The sequence below is a fragment of the Trichechus manatus genome, unplaced genomic scaffold, assembly GCF_000243295.1.
Source record: "Trichechus manatus latirostris isolate Lorelei unplaced genomic scaffold, TriManLat1.0 scaffold00011, whole genome shotgun sequence".
In the NCBI taxonomy this organism is placed as follows: domain Eukaryota; kingdom Metazoa; phylum Chordata; class Mammalia; order Sirenia; family Trichechidae; genus Trichechus; species Trichechus manatus.
The window spans coordinates 29,476,251-29,501,778 of record NW_004443947.1 but is presented as its reverse complement, the minus strand read 5'-3'; the positions used below and the strand labels follow the sequence as shown (position 1 = coordinate 29,501,778).

At 43.6% G+C, this 25,528-nt stretch overlaps 1 protein-coding gene across 5 annotated transcripts in view; it reads left to right on the top strand.

Moving 5' to 3' along the window:
- GRIA1 (glutamate ionotropic receptor AMPA type subunit 1) overlaps positions 1-25,528 on the top strand; it is a 379,118-nt gene that overhangs the window by 166,927 nt on the left and 186,663 nt on the right. For 4 of the 5 annotated variants that reach the window (XR_001121565.1, XM_004371280.1, XM_004371281.1 and 1 more), the window contains 2 exons: positions 17,109-17,348; positions 21,681-21,865. Coding sequence is in view for 4 of the 5 variants with exons in the window: in XM_004371280.1 (XP_004371337.1) it covers positions 17,109-17,348; positions 21,681-21,865 (425 nt within the window). In the remaining variant the exon portion in view is untranslated. The remainder of the gene's footprint in view (positions 1-17,108; positions 17,349-21,680; positions 21,866-25,528) is intronic. The other variant, XM_004371282.1, reaches the window with a different exon arrangement.

Here is a 25,528-nt window from a genome sequence, read left to right as displayed (position 1 = left end):
ATCCAGCCCACCTCAGATTTGGGTTGTGCAGTATCAGAGATGGCTTACATGTATACTACACTTTATAGTGACTTTGTTGCTGTTGTTAGCTGTCGGCTATCGGCACCTGACTTATGGGGGCCCCATGCACAACAGGACAAAATGCTGCCTGGTCCTGTACCATCCCCACGATGGGTTGAGGTGTTGGACCATTGTGATTGATAGAGTTTTCATCAGCTAATTTTCAGAAGTAGATCACGGGGTCTTTCTTCCCGGTCTGTTTTAGTCTGGAGGCTCTGCTGAAACCTGTTCAGCATCACACAAGCCTCCACTGATGGACAGGTGGTGGCTGCACATGAGGTGCATTGGCCGGAACTAAACCTAGGTCTCCCACATGAAAGATAAGAATTCTGCCACAGAACCACCACTGCCCCCCTATAGGGAATTTAAAACTTGTATAATCTTATGTCCTCATTTGGTCTTCAGAATAGGGAGGGCAGGTAATATCACCCTCATTTCACAGGTGAGCAAACCAAAACTTACTCAACAAACTGTTATTGAGCATATCCTATGTGCTAGCGGCGAGACTAGGCTCTGAGACTTTAAAAACAAATTAGATCCAGATCTGCCCTAAACAAGCTTACAGTCTGATGAAGAAGACGGACATGAAAAATGCTAAATCATAGAATATAATAAAGAGATATTTAGAGAAAGTGTGTTAGAAATTTAGAGAAGGGAGTGATTCATTTTTCCTGGAAGGGTTGGAAGACTTCCTATAGGAGGCAACATCTGACTGGGGTCTTGAAGGATATGTAGGAGCTTTCCAGGGTGGAGGGACATTTGTGAGGATCATGTGTAAAAGCATGGCGACCTGGAAAGAAATGTTTTTCTACCTGCAACAAAGTGGTTGAGGTCTTGGGTGTCTAGTAGCATGTTAGGAAATGAGGCTGAAGAGGTGGATTGGGGCCAATGAGGTTCTACCACATGGAGCTCTGTGGGTGCGTTATCCAGGTGCAGGAAAACTAATATATTCACTTCATTTTCATGCTCTCGCCACTTCCATATTGTATATGTGCCTCTGCCTTCTACTGCCTCCTTCCTTGCTTACTGTTTTCCCTAGAATTAATTTGAATCTCGGCCTTTTTTCCCCCATACCCTCCTGGAACTCTAAATTTTAGCAGGGACACACAAAGAGAACACCCCAGGATATTGAGAAGTGCTTTTATTCTCAGAATTTCTTCCAGAATTTAAGAAGCCTATATTGTTTCCTTCCAAGTTCTGAGAAATTTTGAGAAGTGATTCAAATGTTGGAACAAAAGGAACTAAAACCAGGTGGCAGGGAGTATTTCTGTAGAGAAGGTAGCTTCTCATTAGCTATAGAGCCTCTGATGGTGGAAATTCTTCAGGAGACCTGAGTTCCAGGCCCTAGTTTGGGACACCATGTGCTCTCTGTCTCCGTGCCTTAATTCCCCCAACTACAAAACGGTAAATGAGAAATTGTGGACTGTTACTGGTGGGAAACTGTTAGAGTTCATTGAATCTCCCTCCTTTTACAAATGAGGCAATGAACCCAAGAGGGGACGTGACTTGCCTAAGGTCCTCTAGAGAATCAGCAGCTTGTCCATTCATTCATTCATTCCATTCAGCAACTATGTATTGGTGCCCTCTATGTGCCAAGTGCTGTACTAGATGCCAGGAAGACGGGGCAAATAAAACAGACATGGTCCCTGCCCTAGTGGAGGAGATGAAATTATACAAATAACCAAAAAATTAAATGGGATAATTAAAGATGGAGATAAGCTATGATGGAAATAAGCAAGGTACTGCAATAGAGAATAAAACAGCAGGATGCATGTTTTAGAGAAGGCCTTTCTGAAGAGAGAGCATTTAAGCTGAGCGTTTAAGAGAGAGCACGTAAGCATTTAAAGAGAGTGGAAGCACTTTCTAGGGGGAGAACAGTACATGCAAAAGCCCCGAGACAAGACAGTTTGGAGTGCTCTGAAAGATTGGGATAAAAAAGACCAACATAAAGCGAGGCAGAGGGGCATGGCATGGAAGCAATGCTGTTGGAAAGATAGACAGGGGGCCAGGAGCTTGCAGCCTTAGATTTCAAAGTGCTTTAGTAGTAGACTCTCAACTGTTCTTTACATCCTGGTTGAAAGGAGAAAGCGAATACATGTTCACAGTGGCATCACTAGGGTTGGTATCACCCAGTGTGGAAACTCATGGTGTCACCTCCTCCATGGACCTCCTCCTATGCCAGACCATACGGAATTCTTAGTAACATTTTTTTGTACTAAACTAGTATTACTCATAAATCATAATTCCTGTATATCACTCCTTCTTTTCCTTTAGTTACTACTTCATTCTCAAAAAAGTTATCAATATAGGTTCACAAATACTGATTACCACAATATTGTAGCTAAAACACCAGAAAATTTGACAAAATCAGCAACTATAAAAACAGCAGCAATGAAAGCAACAGTGCATGCCTGTAGCTCATACAGAGGAAACCATGTGATTCTAAGCATCATTGTCATTGAGTAATAATGACAGCTCTGACTGGAGCACATTAGAAGGTTCAAAAAGTAAATTAGCATAGAGTTTTAGCCTTGTAGGTATACTGATACACGTAAGCTGGGCTTATGAAAAATGTCTTGGTTGTTATAACTAACTACAGGGATATTTTTATGCAAATTAATAAATTACTGTTGGAACACTACACAAAAATTTTCTAGACAGTCATTTTGGTGTCACTCCCTCTGATAGTGTGACCCAGTGTGGCCCGCACCTCCCACACTCCCTTAGTGACATCACTGCATGTTCATAGCAAGGGTTTGTTGGTAGTTACCTGTTTTAAGCGCTACAGTCTTAGCAAGGAGTCCCTGGGTAGGGCAAACAGTTAACTTGCTAGGTTGCTAACTGAAAGGTTGTAGGTTTGAGTCCACCCAGAGGCATCTGCTGAGGAGGTGAAAGGACCAAAATAAAGAAGGAAATAAGGCTATAGAAAAAAGTCCTGGTGATTTACTTCCAAAAAATCAGCCATTGAAAACCCTATGGAGCACAGTTCTACTCTAACACACGTGAGGTGGTCATGAGTTGAAACTGTGAGGTTTTTTTTTTTTTCTCAACGTGCTTTGCTGAGATGGTGGAGTAAAAGGGTAAAAAGAAAAATGATTCAACTTTTCTTCTGCATCCTCCCCTGAACTTGATTCATTTTCAGCTCTGGAGATCAGCAGAGGGCAGAGGGCAGGAGTGAATTCAGATATCAGATGAGGTGGGATTTGGTTTCTGGTAGTGTTATTTGGATTTTGAGACCTGGAACCCATTGTCTTCTGTAGCCTTATTTCCTGCTTTATTTTGGGCCTTTCATCTCCTCAGCAGGCACACCGTAGCTGGAAGATGTGTCTCGCTAACTTAGGGCACCCTCGGGCTGTCATTTGAGGATCTTAATAAAGCTTAGCCTTGATTGACAGGTGCCAATCAAGTTTATGGGTGTGCATTGCCCTGTAGGCTTGCCTTTTGGCTTAGGAAAACCGTTTGCATGTATGATTTTCATAGAAAAAGAATAACAAGTAAGAAATGAAAGATATTTTTTTCTCCCACTCATCCAGGGAACAGGAATCGAGATAGCCGAAGGAAGAGTCTGGCTTCATTTCACGAATGATTTACCTGGTGGTCCTGGCAGAGGTGGTCCATCCATGAACCAGCAGAAGTTGTTCTGTGAGGGAGGGAGTGCCTGAACCACATGGAGGGGAAGCTATGAGGCTGATCTCTCCCATACCCCTCCCCTTTGGCTTGTGTCTTTGCTTTTATTCCTTCTTCTCTGACTGGTTAGTGTGCTAATTCACAAGGGATGTACAGAAGGCAGAGCCAGGTATATTTAGATCCCACCTGGACTCTTCTGTGACACCCCCTCCCCAGTACAAGCCTGAGTACCCAATGCTTTCCCACACTGAGCACTCACCCCAACCCTGGACTGCAGCCTGAGCCTCAGCCCTCAAACCCAACGCTGAATGAGCCCTGACTCCAGCCACAAATCAAAGTCCTGACCTTTGACCCAAACAGAGCCCCTCACCCCACCTCCAGACTGAGCCCCTGATCCAACACTCCTGACAGAGTCCTTACATGTGGTTGAGTCCTGGCCCCAAAGGATCCGGCCACAATGCTGTGAGGACCCTGGGACACGCCCACTTTTTTAAAGAAACCTCTGAATGCACCTGCTGTCTCAAGGCTAGAGTGTCCCTTGCCATCTCATCAGAGTGGCCTGTAGCCACTAGCCTCCACTAGTCCAAGTCAGCCAGTGCTTAGGACAGGAAGTCTGGAATTCAGAACTGCCCCCATCTACTACCATATTACTGTTCTTGAGTCAGACACGTTGGACTGCCTCTGTGAGCTCTGCAGCCCCACTGGCTTTAGTATAGAAGCCAGGAAGCAGTCTTCAGTCAAACTGGGACATCAACCATTGACTGTGGCTCTCTCAGGGTTCCTTTCCCCTGCACTCCCCACAGTGTGAATTACCAGAGTCACCACAAAAGAACCACAAGATATGGAACAGGAAGACGTGAGCTCCAGGCCCATTTCCATTATTCCCCAGCTGCATGACCCTTGCAGAGTTGTTCATTTGTACATGGGCTTAGCAGCCATCAACCCTGCCCTCCCTCCCTTCTGGGTATTCACATGGAGAAGATAGATGTGTGAGATTTGAACATTGTATAGTACATTATGAGTTATTATTACCTCTCTGAAAAGGTCAGCATTTCATCCATCTTACAATCCAGTAGCAGCATAGTGTAGAATAGGAGTTGGCAAACAACAGCCCATGGACCAAATCTAGCCCAATATATGTTCTTGAAAATAAAGTTTTTACTGAAACACAGTCACACTCATTCATTTCCATATCATCTATGGTTGTTTACAAACTACAATAGCAGAGTCAAGTAGTTGCAACGGAGACTGTACGGCCCACAAAGCCCAACATGTTTACTACTTGGCCCTTTACAGAGAAAGCTTGCTGATGACGGGCATAAAGGATCCGAGTACCCCCTCTGAAGTCGGAATGCCTGTGTTTGGATTCTGAATCTGCTACTTAATTTCTATGTGACCTTGGGCAAGTTAATTAACTTCCGATTTCTCTAGAATGGGGATATTAATTATACTGTACCCCATAGTTTTAAATGAGTACTAAATGAGTAATTCATGTAAAGCACTTAGCATAATACCTACACATAGTAAGTACTTAGTGTTGGCTGTTATTATAATCCAGGGATGAAAGCTCTGATTTGTGCTAATGGACTTTCAGGGGGACAGGATAGCATGGTTAAGAGCACAGGCCTTGGAATGGACAGAGCTGGATTTATATTCCAGCTCTGCTACTTACTATCTGAAGCACTTTTAGAAGATTAATTAATTTCCCTGAACTTCAGTTTCCTCATGCATGAAATAGAAAAAAGAAAAAAATTTCATAAGGTTTTTGTAAGGAGTAAATGATAAAAATACATGTGAAGTGCCTAGAACAGGATTTGGCACATCACTCAGTAGGTGATATAACTATAATAATAAAGAAACAAGAAGAAGATTTTTCCCAAGTGGTTCCTAGTCACTTAGAACAGAGAAGTGGTAGGAAGTCCCCAGTACACCAACATTATGCCAAGTAGGTGGCTCTACCTGCAGTTAGCAATACCCTCGGCACTAGGCTTTGCATATACCAAGGCCACGTAAATTAAATAGACTTTAAAGTGGGGTTAATCAGAAATCTGTGTAGGCCAATAGGACCTCAAGACTAGGTGCCTTTCAGGCCAACAATTGGTGCCTTATGATTCTATGACTGTTCTTGGGCTAAGTACTAGGTCAAGGAAGACAGTACACATATATACATTGTATTGCTGTTGTTGATACTGTTAGGCGCCATCAAGTCGGCTCCAACTCGTAGAGATCCTGTGTACAACAGAATGAAACACTGCCTGGTCATGCGCCATTCTTACAATCGCAGTTATGTTTGAGCCCATTGTTGCAGCCACTGTGTCAGTTAATGCTGAGCCCATTGTTGCAGCCACTGTGTCAATTCATGTTGTTGAGAGTCTTCCTCTTTTTTGCTGATCCTCTACTTTACCAAGCATGATGTCTTTCTCCAGGGACTGGTCCCTGCTGATATGTGTATTATATGAAAAAAATCTCTGAAAGATTCTCTTCCCATAATGACACATGGGTACATAATGATGTTAAGCAGTTTTCCACACAGGGTAAAAACGCTCTCATTTGAACCCATTGGACATCCCAAGGGTTGAGGTAATATAATGGGATGTAAAGCTCTTGCCTGGGGAGCACTGGCTGGGGTGACTGGGTGTTGTGGGAGAAATACATTAAGTTTGGTTGGGTTTCTGGTGCCAGCCCAAGAGCATAGCTCTCATTCTCTGATGACCTACGATAACAGAAAGTGACAGAGTTCAGTGGGCTGAAGCACAGTGGGGTATTGTATACCCCCAGGCTCATGGATGCTAGGTGGTCAACCCTAATTCAAAAGAATGTTAAGCAAGTAACATCAACAAGAATTTATGTTTCTTCCCTATTCTGCTCAGTACAGGATAGTATACATACCAAGAAAAATTAAAGACATGGAGGGTCTCTACCCTCAAGAGAGCTTACATCTCAGTTAAGGGTGAAGAGATATAGAGTTATGCATCACTTAACGTCCACAATACATTCTGTGAAATAGGACATTATGTGATATGAATGTTGTGTGAATACCATATCATGTACAGGCTGTTCCCATACAATCCATAGTTATGAACCAACCCCTGTAAAGCCTATTATGTTAAAACCTTTTGGGAGCCCCCAGACAAAGCCCAAGAGCTGTATCCATTGGATACAGACGGCCAGCCTTGCTGGGTATACGGCTTCGGGTCAGGCGGAGGCTGCAGGACTTTGCTAATGCCTGGGTGCAGGGCAGAGGGCAGAGGAGGGTGGGTGTGGAGAGGTGGCCCTGGGGACCAGGCTAGGAAGCAGATGTGCAGGTGCAGGTGCCAGGATCGGGGCTGACAGTGGCGCCCCTGGCTGCCACTGCCCTGTTGTTGCAGCCACTTCTTGATCGTGTGCAGCCTTTGCAGCAGCCCAGAGCTGGGAGTCTGAGAGCGCCCTGGGCCCAGCTGGCATCTCTGCCAGCGTCCAAGGCAGGAGCAGAGGAGCATCAGCAGGTGCTGCCCAGTGCCAGGAGTGACCAGCTGCATGGCTGCTGCACCAGTGAATGAAGCTAGGAGGAGGGGAAAGAGGAAGAAGAGGAACAGGAAAAGAAGAAGGAGCTTGAGTATTGGGATGGGTCCTGGAGCCCCGCTGCTCATTCACTCTAGGGGTTTGGGGTTTTATAAAGCATTAGGGGGCCATAAAAAACAAAAGGAGAGCTGCTTTTCCTTTTTTTTTAAAAAAAAAAAAGGCATTACAGATATATACGCTGTCCAGAGTTGCCTGTATGGATGTTATTCGGTGCATGACTGTACACAAAAGGTTACTTGATAATATAAATAATAAATAACTAGTCCATCCAATGCAAGAAATGCCATGGTGTCAAGATGGGATCAGTTGCCAAGGACAGTAATAATTGATTGACATAGATGAATGATTTGCCTTTGCTCATTCATCTTTCATTCATTCATATACCAAAAATATTATGTAAGTCACTACGTGAGTCCCCTAGTAGCTGTAAAGATTAATGTAAGCTTTATGAGGGTAGAAGCATCGTCTGTCTTATTCATCACTCTGTTCTCAGTGCAGACCATAGTGTCTAGCCCATAGGAGACGGGTAATAATTGAATTAGATACAGCTCCTTACTTAAAATTCAGTGTTCGGTTGTATGTGACATTTACAGAGCTCCTAACCTGGGCCTTAGTCTTTGACTTACATTATAAAATATTAACAAATAGAAATTCAGTAGACATCTCTTGGGTTGCTACGCCCAGCATCTATCCCTTCCCTGTTCAGAGCACCTTCATTTTCCTTTGGCTGCCATCTTAGTAAGATATTTAGCTAAGGTGCTCTGCCACTTTTGAGCAATATGAGGAAGTTTCACAAATAGCTAGGGCAATGTCGACACCCAGAGAGACTCTATGAATTCCTGACATCTATATTCCTAAATGGAGCCCTGGTGGCACAACAGTTAAGCACTCAGCTGCTAACTGAAAGATTGGAGGTTTGAACCCACCCAGCTGCTCTGTGGGATAAAGACTTGGCGATCTGCTTCTGCAAAGATTACAGCTAAGAAAACTCTGGGACAGTTCTACTCTGTCACATGGGGTCACTATGAGTAGAAATTGACTCGATGGCTCCAAACAACAATAGATTCCTAGGGCTGCTGCAGCTTCTGTCTTCTCTAAGGTCAAGAATTTTAGCTGGGGCTCCCTCACAACCTCCCAACAAACTTTTGCTTTACATTAGCCTGCACTGATTTCTGTTCTTGCAATTAAAAAACCCAGCAAAGCAAAGCACAAATGCTAGATAAAAATCGGTAAGAGGCACAAACTTCTAGGGATGTTTAAAAGAAGGACAGAGACCTTTAGGCTACAAGTAGGAGTGGGGAGGCATAAGTGAGGGTTTCATGGAGGAAGTGGCATTTGAGCTAAGCCTTTAAAGAATAGAAAGGATTTGGAGAAGAAGAAGGGCCTTTCAATGCTAACAATCTGTGCCCTGTGACTCTATGACTGTTCTTGGGTTAAGTGGTAAGTTAAGGAAGACAGTATACATATATACATTGTGTATTGTATAAAATATCTCTGAAAGATCCTCTTCCGATAATGATACATGGGTGTTATGGAAGGACTATGTAGGCTGGAGCAAGAGCAAGAATGAAGGCCCAAAGCCCAAAGCAAGCTGAGAACAACAGCATCTACACTGTAACCCAATGAACTCACTGAGTGTCCTAAGTTTGTAGTCCCATTGCATGTAAGTCAGAAGACAGTCCCTTTTCCATTTTCCAAGTTATCCTATTGAGTCAGAACAACCTTCTCTCTATTCTTTCCCTCCTCCATTGACTTGAGCCATAGGATGTTAGAGCTGGATAGTCTAGTGAGATCACTAGTACTGACCATCTCAGACCGGGGTGATGTGCTAGCGCTCCACAGGTACCCAAGCCACATGCAAAGCACCATAGAGCTTAGACAAGCATTGACTTTGCTCAAAGAGTTGTAGGATCTGTTTCTCATCACCTTCATCTCTGCCCTTTTTTTTCTCACTTCCTACACTACATCCCCACTAGCCTTCTTTCTGTTTCTCAAGCTCATGAATCTTGTTCCTTGGCCTGGTTCAAAATCTTTGCACTTTCTGTTTCTTCTGTCTGAAACTGTTTCCCTGACTCTTTGTCCAGCCAGCTCCTTCCCACTATCCATTTTATAGCTCAAATGTTAGGTCCTCGAAGAGAGTCTTCCTGACATCTTACCTAAAGTAACCCAGACATTCAATGTCCCATCATCCCATTTTATTTTCTTCGTAACACTTGGTTGTTAGCTGCCATTGAGTCAGCTCTGACTCATGGCGACCCCATGTACAACAGGATGAAACATTGCACGGTCTTGTAACTTCTTAATGATCACTGGCATATTTGAGTCCATTGTTGTGGCTATTGTGTAGTACCTACAACCAGGTGGTTCATTTTCCAGCACTATATGAGAGAATATTCTGTTCTGATCCATAGAGCTTTCATTGGCTAATTTTTGGAAGTAGATCACCAGACCTTTCTTCCTAGCCCTCTCTGCCCTGTCTAGAACCTCAACTCCATGAGAGCAGGCACTTATCTTATTCTGTGTTGTATTCCCCAGCCCAGCTTGCTTCCTGACATATACTAAGTGCTCAGTAAACATTTTTTAGACAGGTGGATTAGTAGATAGCTTGAAGAAAGCTAGAAAGAATAAATAAAAACTCCCCATCTCTAGAACTACACCTCCAAGCTCCCCAGTGAATATGCTCAGGTTCCTCTTCTGTTAGAGGTACTTAACAAAAAGTTTGAGAAGCATTGATTTAGTATAAACTCCTGTTGTCCAGATGGGGAAAATGTAACTCAGGGAGGGTAAGAGGCTTGTTCAGAGTTGCTTCTTTGAATTTGCTTCTCTGGAATGACATTGGACACCTGAGGAGTTTTCAGCAGAACCTACAGTCTATCAGGTTGTTTGCCCTTCCCTCCCGCTGCCCAGCTTTGATATATCAGCCTACAAGGTGAGTCTAAATTCCAAGACCAATGAGCCCAGCCTGGATCTAATTCTTAGCCTCATCTGCAGCATCACATCTCGTTGGTTTTCAGTGCCTGGTAATTAATACCCATGTTTCATAATAAATACACAAATCTGAGTAGCAGCGACTGCTTCTCTTCTGCATCTCCCTTTGCTGTCATCTCCTAGCTGGGCTCCAGGAAGTTTAGAAGACTCCAAAGCCAAGGCGAAATGCCACATTGACACATTATGCAGCAGCTTAATTTCTGCAGCCCTCACAAGGCCCTTGACAATCAGGTCCTCATCCACCCCCAACTCTGTGCCATATCCCGCACCCCAGCCATGCTGACTATCCTGGAGTTTCTCCAATTCTCTCTTCTCTCTCTCACCTCAGTGGATAAACTTTGGATAAACTGGTCCTTCTGCTTGGACAGTCCCAAGACAGATTCGTTCATTCTCTTGAAGTCCATGGTATATTCAATATTCTTTGCCAACACAATAATTCAAAGGTGTCAGTTCTTTGGTCTTCCTTATTCGTTGTCTGGTTTTCGCATGCTTATGCAGTGATTGAAAACACCATGGCTTGGGTCAGCTGCACCTTAGTCTTCAGTCTGACATCTTTGCTTTTTAACACCTTAAAGAGTCTTTTGCAGCAGATTTGCCCAATGAAATGTGCCGTTTGATTTCTTGGTCCCCTTATTACTCTCTCAAATTCTCCTTTACTTCCCTTGATGTAAAACTTAACTAGACTCCTGGTAAGCTCTGTGGAGGCAGAGAACATGTCTCTCTTTGTATCAGCATCGTATCCCAATGTTCTGGCGATATTAGTTTCTGGTGTTCGATAAATATTTGTTGAATTTAGCAAATGAATACGTTTTATCTAGTAAATAACGGAAACCCCAGCTTCCCTGAAACTATCAGAATCCTAAGTAATTGTGATGAGGTTTAGAGGGAGAGGAACAATTTATACCTATTATGATAATTCTTTGCATGTCCGCTAAGTATTTGATCCAGGATGCAAGAGTGTATAAAGGGGTAAAGCGGAACTCTGATTACCTTCTGAATGATAGAGATAAAGCACATTTAATGTCACAAGGTTAGAATCAGATCAAGAATGTGATTCCCTCCAATGAAGATGGAATGATTCAGGGACAGACATGAGTGTCTAAAAGTCCCGCCACCACCCACACTTTCTGTCACCACACAAACTGTCCTGTCAGCTCATTAATCCACTATTTACAGCGAGGCTACCTCATTCCCAGGGACTGGCGCCAGGAGCCAAGGAGAAATGTCAGTGCGACAGGCCTTAAATGAAGTGACAATAAAAAAGGAGTTGCTAATACCAGGAGTTCCCTTCCGGGGAGAGAGCTGTCAGGGCGAGTGCCCAGGGCTTGGAGATTTGTTGATACTAAGTGGATGGTGCCTTAACAGGGAGAGATTATCAAAGAGGCCTGAGTGAACGGAGGATGGAATTGGACAGCCCGCACTATCCAGTTCGTGGGTTTCCTGCCCTTGCCGGTTCCTGCCCCCCGCCTCTCCAAGAGGGAATTCCTGTCCTCTTTTTCTGCTGGCTCTGATTGTTGGAAACATTCTGCTACAGAATCTGTTAGAGGCAGTGAACCTCAGAATCTGACACCCTGGCAGGGTTCCCCGAGAGTGCCCTGTCTCTTCTCTCTCTGCCAGGTCTCTGCTGCTGTTGTTCCTTCTACCTGGAATACTCTGCACGCACAGCTGCACCAAACCCCCTCTCCTAGCTAACACTGCCTGCTTACTTTTCAGTGCTGAAGCCACTGCTTTGAGGTCCCTGAAGGCTGGGGCTAGATGTCCCTGACTGAACCCTGTGCTCATCCCTGCCAGAGCACTATACTGAGTGATTATTGCCGGGCTAGTTGCCTGTCTCTCCCATTTTCACCATAGTGTCTACAAGCAGTAGATGCTAGATGATGCTGGGGGTGGTGGCTGGACAAATAGAAGAATCAATATGTGTATACGTGCTCTTCAGAATTCCTAGGGAGGAAAGGGGGATATACATGAAGTGCACCACCCAGTTTGTTTGTTTGTTTTAATATCAGTAGGCACTAATGCAGTAATTCCTCATTATCTGGTATCAGGAGAAGGCAGTGTACTACATGGGAGGATTTTCCAGAAACCAAAACTAGCTTATGTGCCAAGACTTTCTTTCTGACATTGTGGAGGGTGGTATATCACAGAGGGAAATCCTGTAGTCAGAGTGGTAGAGCTGAGATCTTATCTTTGCCTTGAGCTGGTCCTTGGCCTTTCTTTCCTAATTTGTAACCTACCTTGTGGCATGAAAAGGGATTGATGCATAGGAAAGTCATTGGTGTGGTATATGGCACTTGGTGCTCAAATGTTAGCTCTTATTTATTACTCTCAGAAGGCACTGTATCCACCACTGTTTTCTTAAATGGAAGACACCATACAGCCCAGCCTACTCTGATTTAACACCATCATGATGAGAATCTATGATCAGACCAGGACACAGCAGAGCTCTGATTCTGCTTTTCAACATTCTCTTTTCTTCTTTCCTGAATGCCGCATCTGATGATAGTCCTCATCTCTAGCCCCCTTTACTAATTGCCTCCTTTCATCCACTCTCTACTAAGTAGCTAAATGACACAGTGGGTTAAAAATTCTATCTTAAAGAAAATTCAAGGCTCTGAAAGGAAGTATAAGCATCTAGATTTAGTGCCAGGATTTTGCTACAATCAAATCCAGGAACTCAGAGCACTTCTCCTGCAAAACGCTTGACCAGCAAAAAACTGAAAAACTAAAGTGTTTTCTACTTAGTAAACATTTTCCAATTAATTAGAGTAGAATCTCGAAAGTTGGAGCCTGAAAGGACTTTAAATATCGTGGAGTCAAACCAGCATTTTACAGATGGGAAAACTGAGGCCCAGGAGTGTGTGGGATTTGCTGAAGGTCACACAAGTGTTTTACAGTGATAAAACCAAAAACAAATTCCAATCTTCTGACATCTAGTCTAGTACTTCTTCTGCAAGACCACGTTATCTCTCTTTGTTGAATATTTATTGTGACAGATTCAAAGAAATGCCTTACAACTACTAATTATATTTCTCAACACTTAAACAGTGAATGCACTCTCCCACAGGCCTCTGGCCTAGAGTCTTGTGCTCTCTGTTGCTGCTCTGGTTTAACAGCTTGAAGGTCAAACGTTGAAGCACTCTGGGGGCCAGTGTCTACTCAGTGTAAATCCAAGTCAGGCAACTCTGAGCCATATTTGTTTAGAAAGTAGGGGGTAAAATGTACCCTCTCAGCCCTAGAGGATAAAGCACTCAGTTTAAAGAAAGAGAGATTTGCGGAAGGGAAAAATAGGGATGGAATTTGAGAGGGGAAAAAATATCCTGGCCTCCTCTGAGTCTTAGGAGTTGATCATTTCTACCTCCTCCCGCTTCCTCCACCCCCATCACACCCTTTCCTCCTGTGCTTCTAAAGCCCTAGCAAGAAACACTAGCCATCAAGGCCCCAGAGGCCCAGCTAAATGTGTGAAACCAAGAAGATGACAGGAGGGAATAGACCTGGAACATAAGATTCCTATCCCACAGGATAATATTTCATTGCAGCGAGGGGAGAAGAGATCCTAAAAATACTGTAGAGAGCATATTATAATGTTTTAATGGGGTTTATGTGCTCCCCATCTCTACTTTACCCTGTAAGATGGATTGTGCATTTTGACAAATCCATATTTAACATGGGGAGAATAATATATACAATGTTTGCTTCCTGGTGGAGAAATCCATTTTTACGGAAGTCTTGGCTCTGGCAATTGCAATCGACATTTTAAGAGAGTGCCTATTGTCTGCTGTGAAAGGAAAGAGTGTCCTCATTAGAGTGAAGGAGAAAATAGCGAGAGTGGTGGGGAATGAACAGCCACCTCAGAAGACAACTACCCAAACAGGTGCTAATGATCAGACAACTACCTAGAACAGCAGGCCCAGGGTGACCCAGCAGTCGTCTCGGTTGGGGTTCAGCTCCTCCTCATCTCCTCCTGTGGGTCCTGTGTCCCACTCAGCATGTGTTCATTATTCATGAAGCAAATATTATTGAGCATCTGCTATGTCCCAGGCACCATGTTGGTCTAGGGGCACACAAGCGACCCCTATTTCCAGGGAATTTGTATTGACCCAAGCAGTGACAAACATATACAAGTAAACAAAAAAAAAAAGATCTCACATTGTCTAGGAAGCGTTGAGGAGCCCTGGTGGCACAATCATTGAGTGCTCAGCTGCTAACTGAAAGTTTGGGGGTTAAAATCCACCAACGGCTCCTTAGGAGAAAGACCTGGCAGTGTGCTCTCATAAAGCTTACAGCCCAAAAAACTCTATGGGGCAGTTCTACTCAGTCATATTGGGACAATGTGAGTTGGAATCTACTTGACAACACGCAAAAACAACAGGAAGCACTGAGCTTCTGTTTATGGTGATGGACAATTCAGCACCGGATGTCGGTGATGGCTGCAGTGTGGTTGATGTAATTGGTGTCACTGACTTGTACCCATGAAAATGTTGAAATGACAAATCTTGGGGGTTATATATATATTTAGATATATATATATTTATAATAATCAGAAAAGAAAAGGAGAAAAAAGAAAATGATTTCATATAATGATGACTTCAGCAAGGGAAGGAATTAAGACAGGACAGGGTAGAGATACTACTTAGATGAGATGGCCAAGTAGAAATACTACTTAGATGAGATGGCCAAGTAGAGATACTACTTAGATGAGATGGCCAAGGAGGGCCTGTGCAAGGAGGTGAGATTTGAGCTGAGGTATAACTGCTGAGAAGGAATCCTCCTTACAAAAAGGCAAGGGAAGAGCATTGCAGGCAGAGGAAGCGAACAGCCAAGGCAGAGTCTCCCAAGGCAGAATGAGTTCACAGCCCTGAGGAACTGAGCAAGGGCCAGTGTGGCTAGAGTAAAAAACAAGAAGCAAAGTGTGTCAGGTAGGAGAGGGCAGAGGGCAGACTCCTCCAGCTCTGTGTCGTGGTCCTAAGTTTGGGGTTTTCCTGTGTGCAATGGGAAACCTGAAAATAACCCTTTAAGAAGTTTTGCACAAGGAAGGGAAACAATGTGTTTTGTTTGTTTTTGTTTTGTTTTGTTTTGAATTAATAAGATGCTTCTAGCTTTGGGGTGGAGAATGGATTTCATTGCTGAAAACCAAATGCCACACAGCTAGAGGCCATGCTCACCACCTTCAGATATGAGGGGAGCTGTGGAGTGGGTTAAGAACAGACTTCCGTGAGGTTCTGGTTTTAAAGAATGGTTATCACTAGACTGGGAGGTCTTGGGAGGTAGTGAGTGCCCAGTAACCAGAAACATGCAAGCAGGTGCTAATATCATCTGCATGTTTCCTATAGATGGAATGCTGGTTTTGAGTGGGTGGGAGTTTGGACAGATGACTTATATGACTCAGCCCGAATCTTTAAGAGATGATGATCTCTCTAGGGACTGACTGGGAACTAAGACCCACAGTAGGCAACCAGAGACCAGTGTTTAATTGCATTATTTAGTGCAGCATGACCCAAAGTATCTTCAATAGCATGTGAATAAGTACGCACCAAAAAAGCATTCTGGGACAAATAGATTTGGCAAAGGTGGGCTTAAAGTTAAACAGGATTCATTTGTGCAGCCCCTCTCACAATCTTTTATGCTAGTGTGCAACATGAAACTCCAAGGTAGGGACAGGGTGTACATCATTTTCCAAACGTATTGGACGAGAGAAGCCTTTTATTTTTTTTTTAAGGAGCATCTCATGGGAGTAATGTTGCATGGGATATATTTGAGGTCATGAAAGCAGGTAATGCGATAAAAAGAGCAGAAGACCTAAGACCATTAACTTGTTCATCTTAAAAAACAAATTGATAATGATAGTGATGAGGACTAAATAGCCTAATATATGTGAAAAGACTGCAAAGTGCTCTAAAATACTGTTATGACAATGACTCACCTGCCTAACTATCCATACTGGGAGATTAATTTTCAGGCATTGAGGCTGGCGTTGGGGTTTATCCTCTGACCAGGACAGACTATGAACCCTCATCCTGTATCACATATTAAAATGCAGCTCAGTAGCTGACTGACCTGGAGTTTGACCTTGATCTTACTGGCCTTGTATTCTAACCAGCAGTCTAACCAACTACAAACCAGGATTGGTAACTTCACAGGGATCCTACAAACTGGATCCTGTGGGGATGTCTGCAAAGCTAAGCTATTGCCATGGCTGATACACTGGGCAGCCTGAAAATCAGCTAGCAGGATGTACAAACACAAAATAAGCATCAGCAGAAAAATGTGCACTGAAAGCTAAGGGCTAGGCTGGGAAAATAAACACTTGTTTTCTTAAACCTGTATCAGCAGCAATAGCCGGCAGACCCGCTTCTTAGCATCTTTTCATACTTCACCTTGGGCAGGGTAATGGACAGATCAATGGATTGGGAGATATCTGCCCAATTCAAATACGTTCTAGCTGTGCTAACTTAGAAACATTCATTAACTTTCTTTCCCTTTGACAGAGGACCCACTCCTCCCTTTCCTACATTAACAGGATGGTTGTAGAGATAAGTGAGATAACACATGAAAATGCTTTGTATACATGACTTCTATAATTAATAACCATGACAACATCTGGGATATAAGAGGCACCTAATAAATATTGGATTAGACGGATGGGTAGATGACTGAGTGGGATGGAAAGATGAGTAGGATGGATGGACAGCTGGATAGATTGGTGTGTTGGAAGGATGGATGGACTGATTGGTTGGATGGGTGGGTGGCTGTATAATAGATAGATGGATGAGTAATGGGTTGGATGAATGGACTGATGCATGAATTACTTTTGGAACCATCTGACAGCTTGTTTGCAGCATCTACTATCCATTAATCCTTCTCTTCTCTTCCAGTCTGTTCCCAGTTCTCCAAAGGAGTCTATGCCATCTTTGGGTTTTATGAGCGGAGGACTGTCAACATGCTGACCTCCTTCTGCGGGGCCCTCCACGTCTGCTTCATTACCCCGAGCTTTCCTGTTGACACATCCAATCAATTTGTCCTTCAGCTGCGCCCTGAGTTGCAGGATGCCCTCATTAGCATCATCGACCATTACAAGTGGCAGAAGTTTGTCTACATTTATGATGCCGACCGTGGTAAGCCATGGGTCGGGGAGGGGGCCAATTGAAGGATGGAGAGAAAGTCACCAGAAAGAAGAATGATGTCTCCCTGCTTCCCTGAGAAGTATGGAGAGATGATCCAGAAAAGTTTTATTTCTGTGGATTGATGTCTCAGTGGCTAATCTCTAACTCACACTGTGGAAACACACCCTTTGAAAGAGTAATCCTTTCTCCACGCATGGCACTGTATGCCTCATCAAGCTTCCATAACTTCTGAGTCTAGACTCAAAGCCCACGGACCTCAGTCAAATGTCTCATAGCTCACAGCATGATTGTTAGGAACATAGTCTCTGGAGCCAGACAGACTTTGGGCAAGCTTCCTATGCCTCAGTTTCCACATTTATGCAATAAGGATACTATGTCATCATTTCTTCCTCTCTATACTGGGGATAAAAACAATCTCTACAGAGTTGTTGTGAGATTTAAATGAGATTTGTGCACAGCGCCTGGCACATAGTAAATCCTTGATATACATCAGCCACTATCATCGTCCTCACCATATCATCATCATCAAACCTTCCATGCTTTTGCAATTCTTCCCCTACTTAAATATTTAATTTTAGTTCACATTTTTCAAATGCTTCCTGTGCTTTTTTCTTCTCTGCTTCCTCACTCATGTTAATCCCTTTTTCTAGAATGAAGGTCCCCTCTCAAATCTGCATGCGTAAATCCTTCTACTCTTCTGTGACCTGCTCAAACACCACTTTCCCTATTTCCTGATACTCTGGATAGGGACTTTCTTCCTTTTTCTGGCTCCTGAAGTGTTTGCGTTATAATTCCCCACCTTCCCCTTGAATACCAAACGGTCCTCTAAGAACTTAGTCACTATCGGTGTAAATAAATGAATGTATCATTCAAGGCCTCCTCGGAGCTGGGGGAGAGGAGTCTTACCCTGATGTGTTACAAAAATGCTTTTTCAGGAAGAGTTAGATGGACATTATTCACATGGGAAGGAGCAGGCAAAGAGAGAGACCAGAAACCCCCTGTTTGTGTCAGTTGTCCCTTTCTCTCTCCCTTATTTTGATGATTTCCCTTCTCAGACCACAGCCATTGTGGTTGTCACCTGGAGAAGGACTATTTCAGGACAACTTTGCAGCATAATGAAGCTGAAGGCCAGGAAGTGGCAAAGCCAGAAAAACATAACTGTGCTTTTAGGGAGCATCTCTGAGGCCTGCAGAAGCACCTGCGCTGTTGAAAGGGCTCTGTCTACCTCCGAACACTGAGATCAGAGCTCTGCCACTTGCTAGCTGTGTGACCTTGGGCCAATGACTGAATGAATGTCTCTGAGCCTCAATTCCCATGTCTGCAAAACAAGGATAATGATACTAGTACCTACCTAACAGGATTAAGTGAATTAAAAACAGGTAAGATAGTAGAGAAGGAGCCCTAGTGGCACAATGATTAAGTACTCAGCTGCGACCAAAAGGCCGACGATTCAAACCCACTAGCCACTCCATAGGAGGAAGATGTGGCAATCTGCTTCCATAAAGGTTGCTGCCTTGGAAACCCTATGAGGAAGTTCTACTCTGTCCTATAGGGTCATTATGAGTCAGAATCAATTCAACGGCAACAGGTTTGTTTTTTTTTTATTTAAGCTAGTAGAGGAGTCCTTGGGTGGCACAAACAGTTAAGCACTGTGCTACTAACTGAAAAGTTGGCATTCCAAACCCAGCCAGAGATGCCTCAGCAAAAAGGCCTGGTGATCTGCTTCCAAAAGGTTCACAGCGATGAAAACCCCATGGAGCAGAGTTCTACTTTGACACACATGGGGTCCCCATGAGTCTGAATCAATTTGATAGCAACTGGTACTGGTAAACTAGTAGAACAGTACCAGACTCATAGTAAACTTTCAGTAAATGTAAGACTCAAACACACCAAATAACCTGTACTGAAAAAGAAACAAAGAGAGGAAGACTTAGCAGAATCCATCTAGATATGATTCTGGAGGGCAGGCACCATATTGGTTACTGTGGGAGTAATAAACTGTGTTACTGGGAGACAGAATTGATTTATGTACAAAAGATTGATGCAAGACTGAAATCACCATCTGTGGTAAGCAGAATAATGACCCCCCAAAGGTGTCCATGTTCTAATCCATGAAACCTGTGAGTATGTTATCTTACATGACAGAGGAGAATTAAGGTTGCAGATGGACTTAAGGTTGTTAATCAGCTGACTTTACTTTTTTTACTGTTGTAGTTTAAATGAAGTTTACATTTCAAGTTAGTCTCCCATACAAAAATTTATGCATACCTTGTTAAGTGACCCTAATTTCTCTCCCCGTATTGTGACCGCACACTTCTCCTTTCCACCCGATTCCCCATATCCATTCAACCAGCTCCTAACCCTTTCTGTCCTCCCAACTCACCTCCAGACAGAAGCTGCCCATTTAGTCTCTTGTATCTACTTGAGCTAAGAGACACACTCCTCACGAGGATCACTTTATGTCCCACAGTCCAGTCCAATCCCTGTCTAAAGAGTTGGCCTCGGGAATTGTTTTAGTTCTGGGCTGATAGAGAATCCAGGGGCCATACTTTCTGGGCTTCCTCTAGTCTCAGTCAGACCATTAAGTCTGGTCTTCTTACTAGAATTTGAGTTCTGCACCCCACCTTTCTCCTGCTCCATCCGGGACTCTCTGTAGTGTTCCCTATCAAGGCAGTCATTGGTACTAGCCGGACACCATCTAGTTCTTCTGCTCTCAGGCTGATGAAGTCTCTGGTTTATGTGGCCCTTTCTGTCTCTTGGGCTAATACTTTCCTTATGTCTTTGGTGTTCTTCATTCTTCTTTACTCCAGGTTGTTGGGACAAATTGATGCATCTTAGATGGCCGCTTGCTAGCTTTTAAGACCCCAGATGCCACTCGCCAAAGTAGGATGCAGAACATTTTCTTAATAAGCTTTGTTCTACCAATTGACCTAGATGTCCCCTGAAAGCATGGTCCCCAGACCCCTAGCCCTGCTACTCTGTCCCTCAAAGTGTTTGATTGTATTCAGGAAACTTCTAAGCTTTGGTTTATTCCAGTTGTGCTGTAATCAGCTGACTTTAAAATAGGGAGATTATCCTGGATTATCTGGGTGGGCCCTAAGTAATCACATGGGTTCTTACACGTGGAGGAGGGAGGCAGAAGAGTCAGAGTCAGAGTCAGAGTGATGCAATGTGCAAAAGACTCAACCAGTGATCACTGGCTATGAAGATAGAGGAAGGGTTCATGAGCCAAGGAATGCAGGCAACCTCTTCCAGAAACTGGAAAAGTCAAGAAAATGGATTTTCCCCTACAGCCTCTAGAAAAGAACACAGCCCCGAGGACCACTGATTTTAGCCCAGTGAGACTCATTTCAAATGTCTGAGCTCCATAACTGTAAGATAATAAACTTGTGTTGTTTGAAGCTAGTAGGTTTGTGGTAATTTGTTATAGCACCAAGAGGAAATGAACTCAGCATCTAAGTCTCAAACATGAAACAAAGCAACAATAAGTGACAAACTCTTCTACCCGTTTAGCTATAAATTAGAAGAGTGTACTCAGTACACATTTATTTAACAAGTAGCCCTGGTGGTGTAGTGGTTAAGTGTTTGGCTGCTAGCCGAAGTACCTGCAGTTCAAATCATCCACCTGCTCCACAGGCTAAAGATGTGGCAGTTTGCTTCCATAAAGATTACAGCCCTGTGGGACAGTTCTACTCTGCCCAATAGGGTCACTATGAGTCAGAATTGACTCAACACAATGGTTTTGTTGAATACCTACTGTGTATGAAACACCATATTAAGTATTAAGGATATATTGAACATTCACTCATTTAATCAACAGTTAAACAAATGAAAAACACCATTGCCATCAAGTTGATTTCAACTCATGATGATCCCATGTGATACCGAGTAGAACTGTGCTTCATAGGGTTTTCTTGGCTGTAATCTTTACAGATCACAGGCCTTCTTTTCATAGTGCTGCTAGGTGGGTTTGAACTTCCCAGCTTTATGTTATTAGTTGAGCGCAAACTATTTGCACCACCAAGTGGTGCAAACCAAGTTACCAGATGCCTATTTAGACACTAGGACACACAGTGCCCAATAATAATAACAATTAACTTTCATGAACCCCTTGCATCAGGATCGACTTGACAGCAGTGGTTTGGTTCACCGTGTATCAGGCGCTGCCATGTATGAGGACTTACACAGTCAGAGGAAGCTGGAGCTGAGCTTGGTGGAGGAGTGTGGCATGGACTGAGGGAGGTGGGTACCTGGAGGAAGTGGGGTGATGCCTGTGTGTCCTGATTGTCTGCCACTTCTCTGTCCTACACACCCAACCTCCAGGCTTGTCCGTACTGCAGAAAGTCCTCGACACAGCTGCTGAGAAGAACTGGCAGGTGACAGCAGTCAACATTTTGACAACCACAGAGGAGGGATACCGGATGCTCTTTCAGGACCTGGAGAAGAAAAAGGAGCGACTGGTGGTGGTGGACTGTGAATCGGAGCGCCTCAATGCCATCCTGGGCCAGGTAGAGAGGGCAGCAAGGGCACAGGGTGGGCAGTGGAAGCAAAGGGAGCAGGAGCAGAGGGAGGAAGAGGGGTATTAAGCTGCTTTTGATGGTTCATTCAATCATTTATTCTTTCATTCATGCCACAAATACATATTGAACACCTACTGTGTGCAAGGCACCATGCCAAGCACTGGGGACGTGGCAGAGAATAAGGGAGACAAGGCTGTGCCTTCACAGAACTTCACAGATAAAGACAGCAATCCCATGATCAAGTAAATACTGTATGATTGCATAAAAATGCTACTAATGTGCAGGATATTATGAAGTACATAGGAATGAGGTGGAGATAAAAACGGTGTGGGATGGGAGAAAAGACCAGATGGAGGTCAGAAAACATCAGTCTAGATCGGTGTGACCAAAATGCTCATTTCTTTGTTTCTCAGTTATTCCATCAACAAAATGAGGTTCTAATACCTTATCTGATTGCCTCCTGAGGCCTTGTATGAAATGGCAAGACAGTCCATTGGACTATGACAGCAGTGATTACTGTTGTTAGTGTCGTTATCATCTTCAACGATAATAATAACGGCTATAATTTCTTAAGTGTCCATGCTGTTGCATATACTGTGCGAGGTACATTACATACAGGCAAAGATCCATGCAATATCATTCTACAGATACTATTATCAATCCCATTTTATGAACAAGTGAGAATCTGAGAAGTAAACTAGGAGATTTCTCCCAAGACTAAGCAGAAGATTAGGATGCAAACCCAGGTGTTTTTGCTTCGAGAGTTAGTGGGTGGCCCGGGCAGAAGGATCACTGCTATAAGCCTGTGCACATTTGTTGATGTTGCAGGCATGGTTCCAGGTCCTGAAGTTAGAGTTGGGGTAAAATAGACATAATCCTGTCCTTACGGAGTGTATGCACTTGAGAGAAACAGAGATTAATCAGATAATCAGGCAAATAAAAGTAAACTTACAGTTCTGATGAGTACTCTGAAGGAATGTTCGTGGTGACTGGCAGCAAGCTTTTAACCACTCTAGGTCTCAGTTTCTACATCTGAAAAATGGGGATACTAACATCACCAACTTCATAAGGTTTTCCTGAGGATTTAATGAGCTAACATATATAAAACTCTTGAATCTGTACCTGGGATATAGGAAATGCTTAACAAGTATTAACTAGGAGGAGTAGGAATAGAATTTGGCCATCTTAGGTTGTCAAGAAAGGCTTCTCTGATGAGATGATCATTGTGCTAAGGTCTGGAGTTTGAGGTAGAATTAAACAGAGGTAGATGTGGGGATGGAGGCCAGAATGGCGATGAGAACTTGGGTGTGAAAAGGCACATTGTGCCTTCTAATAATTGTATATTTGGAAACTTATTAAACCCTTTTTTTTTTTCCAGTTCCATTTTGAGGTTGTTAAGGTTTAAAAATTAAAAAGGTTGTATTACCTGGTGGTGACACAGAGAAGATTGTTTCTGTCTTCTTTGTAGATGTGGATGGGGAAGGGGCATAAGTCGGTGTGGAGGAGGTGGGTCTAAACCTCCTAGAGCTTGAGAGGTTTCTCTTTATTCTGAAAGGAACTTGGATTTAAAAGTTCAAGACACTGATTGAGTTCAGCCCCAAGTGTGTGCCCATGAGGTCTCAGGAGGTGGTCTGTCTCACCCAGGTTGACCCGGAGTGACAGACATAGGCAAAAAGAACTCGCGTCTCTGGCTCCTTATTTGTTATTCTTTCTGTTGCACCCTATATCTCTCCTAAAGGATAAAAAGATGGAAGGAGCCCTGGTGACTCAATGGTTAAGCGCTTGGCTGCTAAGCAAAATGTTGGTGGTTCAAACCCACCCAGCAGCTCTGCAAGAGAAAGGCCTGGTGATCTGTGATGTTTCCATAAAGATTACAGCTTTGAAAACCCTATAAGACAGTTCTACTCTGTCACATCAGGTCTCTGCAAGTGGAAATCGACTTGACAGCACCCAACAACAACAAAACATTATGCTGTGTAATGGGAGCACTGAGCAAAATTCCTCCCTAGGGAAGCTCAGTTCGAGAGCACCATTTCTTGCTGGGAATTCAGCCTGTGCCTCCTGAACAAGGGCCAGGCCCTCCCTGGTGCTGCCCCTTATGGTGGGCTATCAGTGGAGCGTTCACAGCTAAGGAATGTCCACCTGTTACCAACATCCTCCTCCAACTCCTCTTAAAATGAAAAATTAGAAGCTTTCCTTCCTTGCTGCTTTTATCTATGGGAAGTTTTCTCTTTTTGAACATAAAAGATGTGAAGCACCCCAATTTCGGAAGTCAGTGAAGTTGGCAAGGAACCAACTAGCCCAGCGGTTGACAAGCCTTATGCCAGCATTGGCCTGCCGTGGGTCCCTCACTCTTTCTATCTTTCTCTCAACAAAGACGCTTGAATCACTAAATGACTGTCTTGCCTTGAAACTGAAAAGCAAGATGAAGGAGGATCCAATGGGCAGAACTAAGGCACAGGGACAGAAGGCTGACTTTGGCTCAGAAGGAAGAATTTTCATCCAGAAAGCACACCTCAAAATGGAGTGAACTTTCCTTGGGGGCATTAAGCTCCCAGTCCATACAGGTCTTCAAGAAGGAGCTGGATGACCATAAAGAGGGTTCTTGCCTAGGTGAAACTAGATGTGTTCTTTTTTACATTCTGTAATTTCTTAATTTTGAAATGTTATGAAATAGTACATGTAATGGAAGCCTTGATATAGGACATAAATGGTTTTTAGATCAATTGACCAAAGACCTACTTGCCCTCAATGTTTACCTTTATCTTTACAAAATGCATTATGTTGCATTTTAGAGTTTACAAAATGCTGTTATATTAGGAACAGGCTGTGGAGCCAGATTCCTGGGTTCAGTTCTGGGCTTTGTCACTCACTGATCTGGTATTTGGCAAATCATCATTTGGCTAGCTGACCTGGTTTAAGAGTCCAAGGAGGTAGCAGGCAACTCCCTTTCTGCTATATCCTTAAACACAGTTTCTTTGTAAGAAATCGATTGTACATTCTATGAGCAGACACTGTAACCTCTTTCTCTGGTTCTCAGAACTAAAGCATGTGCTCACCACAGAACTAGCAGGCCTTAGTGCAGATCACTAGTCCTTTGAAACCACATTTGCGTATTCAGATGTACTAGCAAGGAGGTAGATTATGCAATCGTTTTTGAACAGTGTCATATATTAAAGATGGTCCCTCGCTCTTTCTTTCTCTCAACAAAGAAGCTTGAATCACTAAGTGACTCTCTTGCTTTGAAACTGAAAAGAGAGATGAGAGAGGATCCAATGGGCAGAACTAAGGCACAGAGATAGAAGGCAGAGGAAGGCAGACTTCGGCGGCTCCGTAGGAAGGAGAATTTGGTAATTAGATAACTGACAACATTACAAAGTTTGTTAATGGCCTTCAGAACCACTGGGGGCCCCACAGGGAATCGCAACAGCAACTCAGCAATCACTCAAAGGTCTCAGCAACTCAACAGGGGGTACATTTTGAAAGCCATGGGTTCTTTAAGGCATTAACCATATGTGTCCTGCTGTACGAAGCAGAATCTGGCCTCCTCTCTTGGAAAAAGAAACCAGCAAGAACTATTTCCATTGACATGGAGGTTCTCTGGGATGGGATCAGGGGAATTAAGTTCCAGTTTTTAAGAGAGCAGCATAG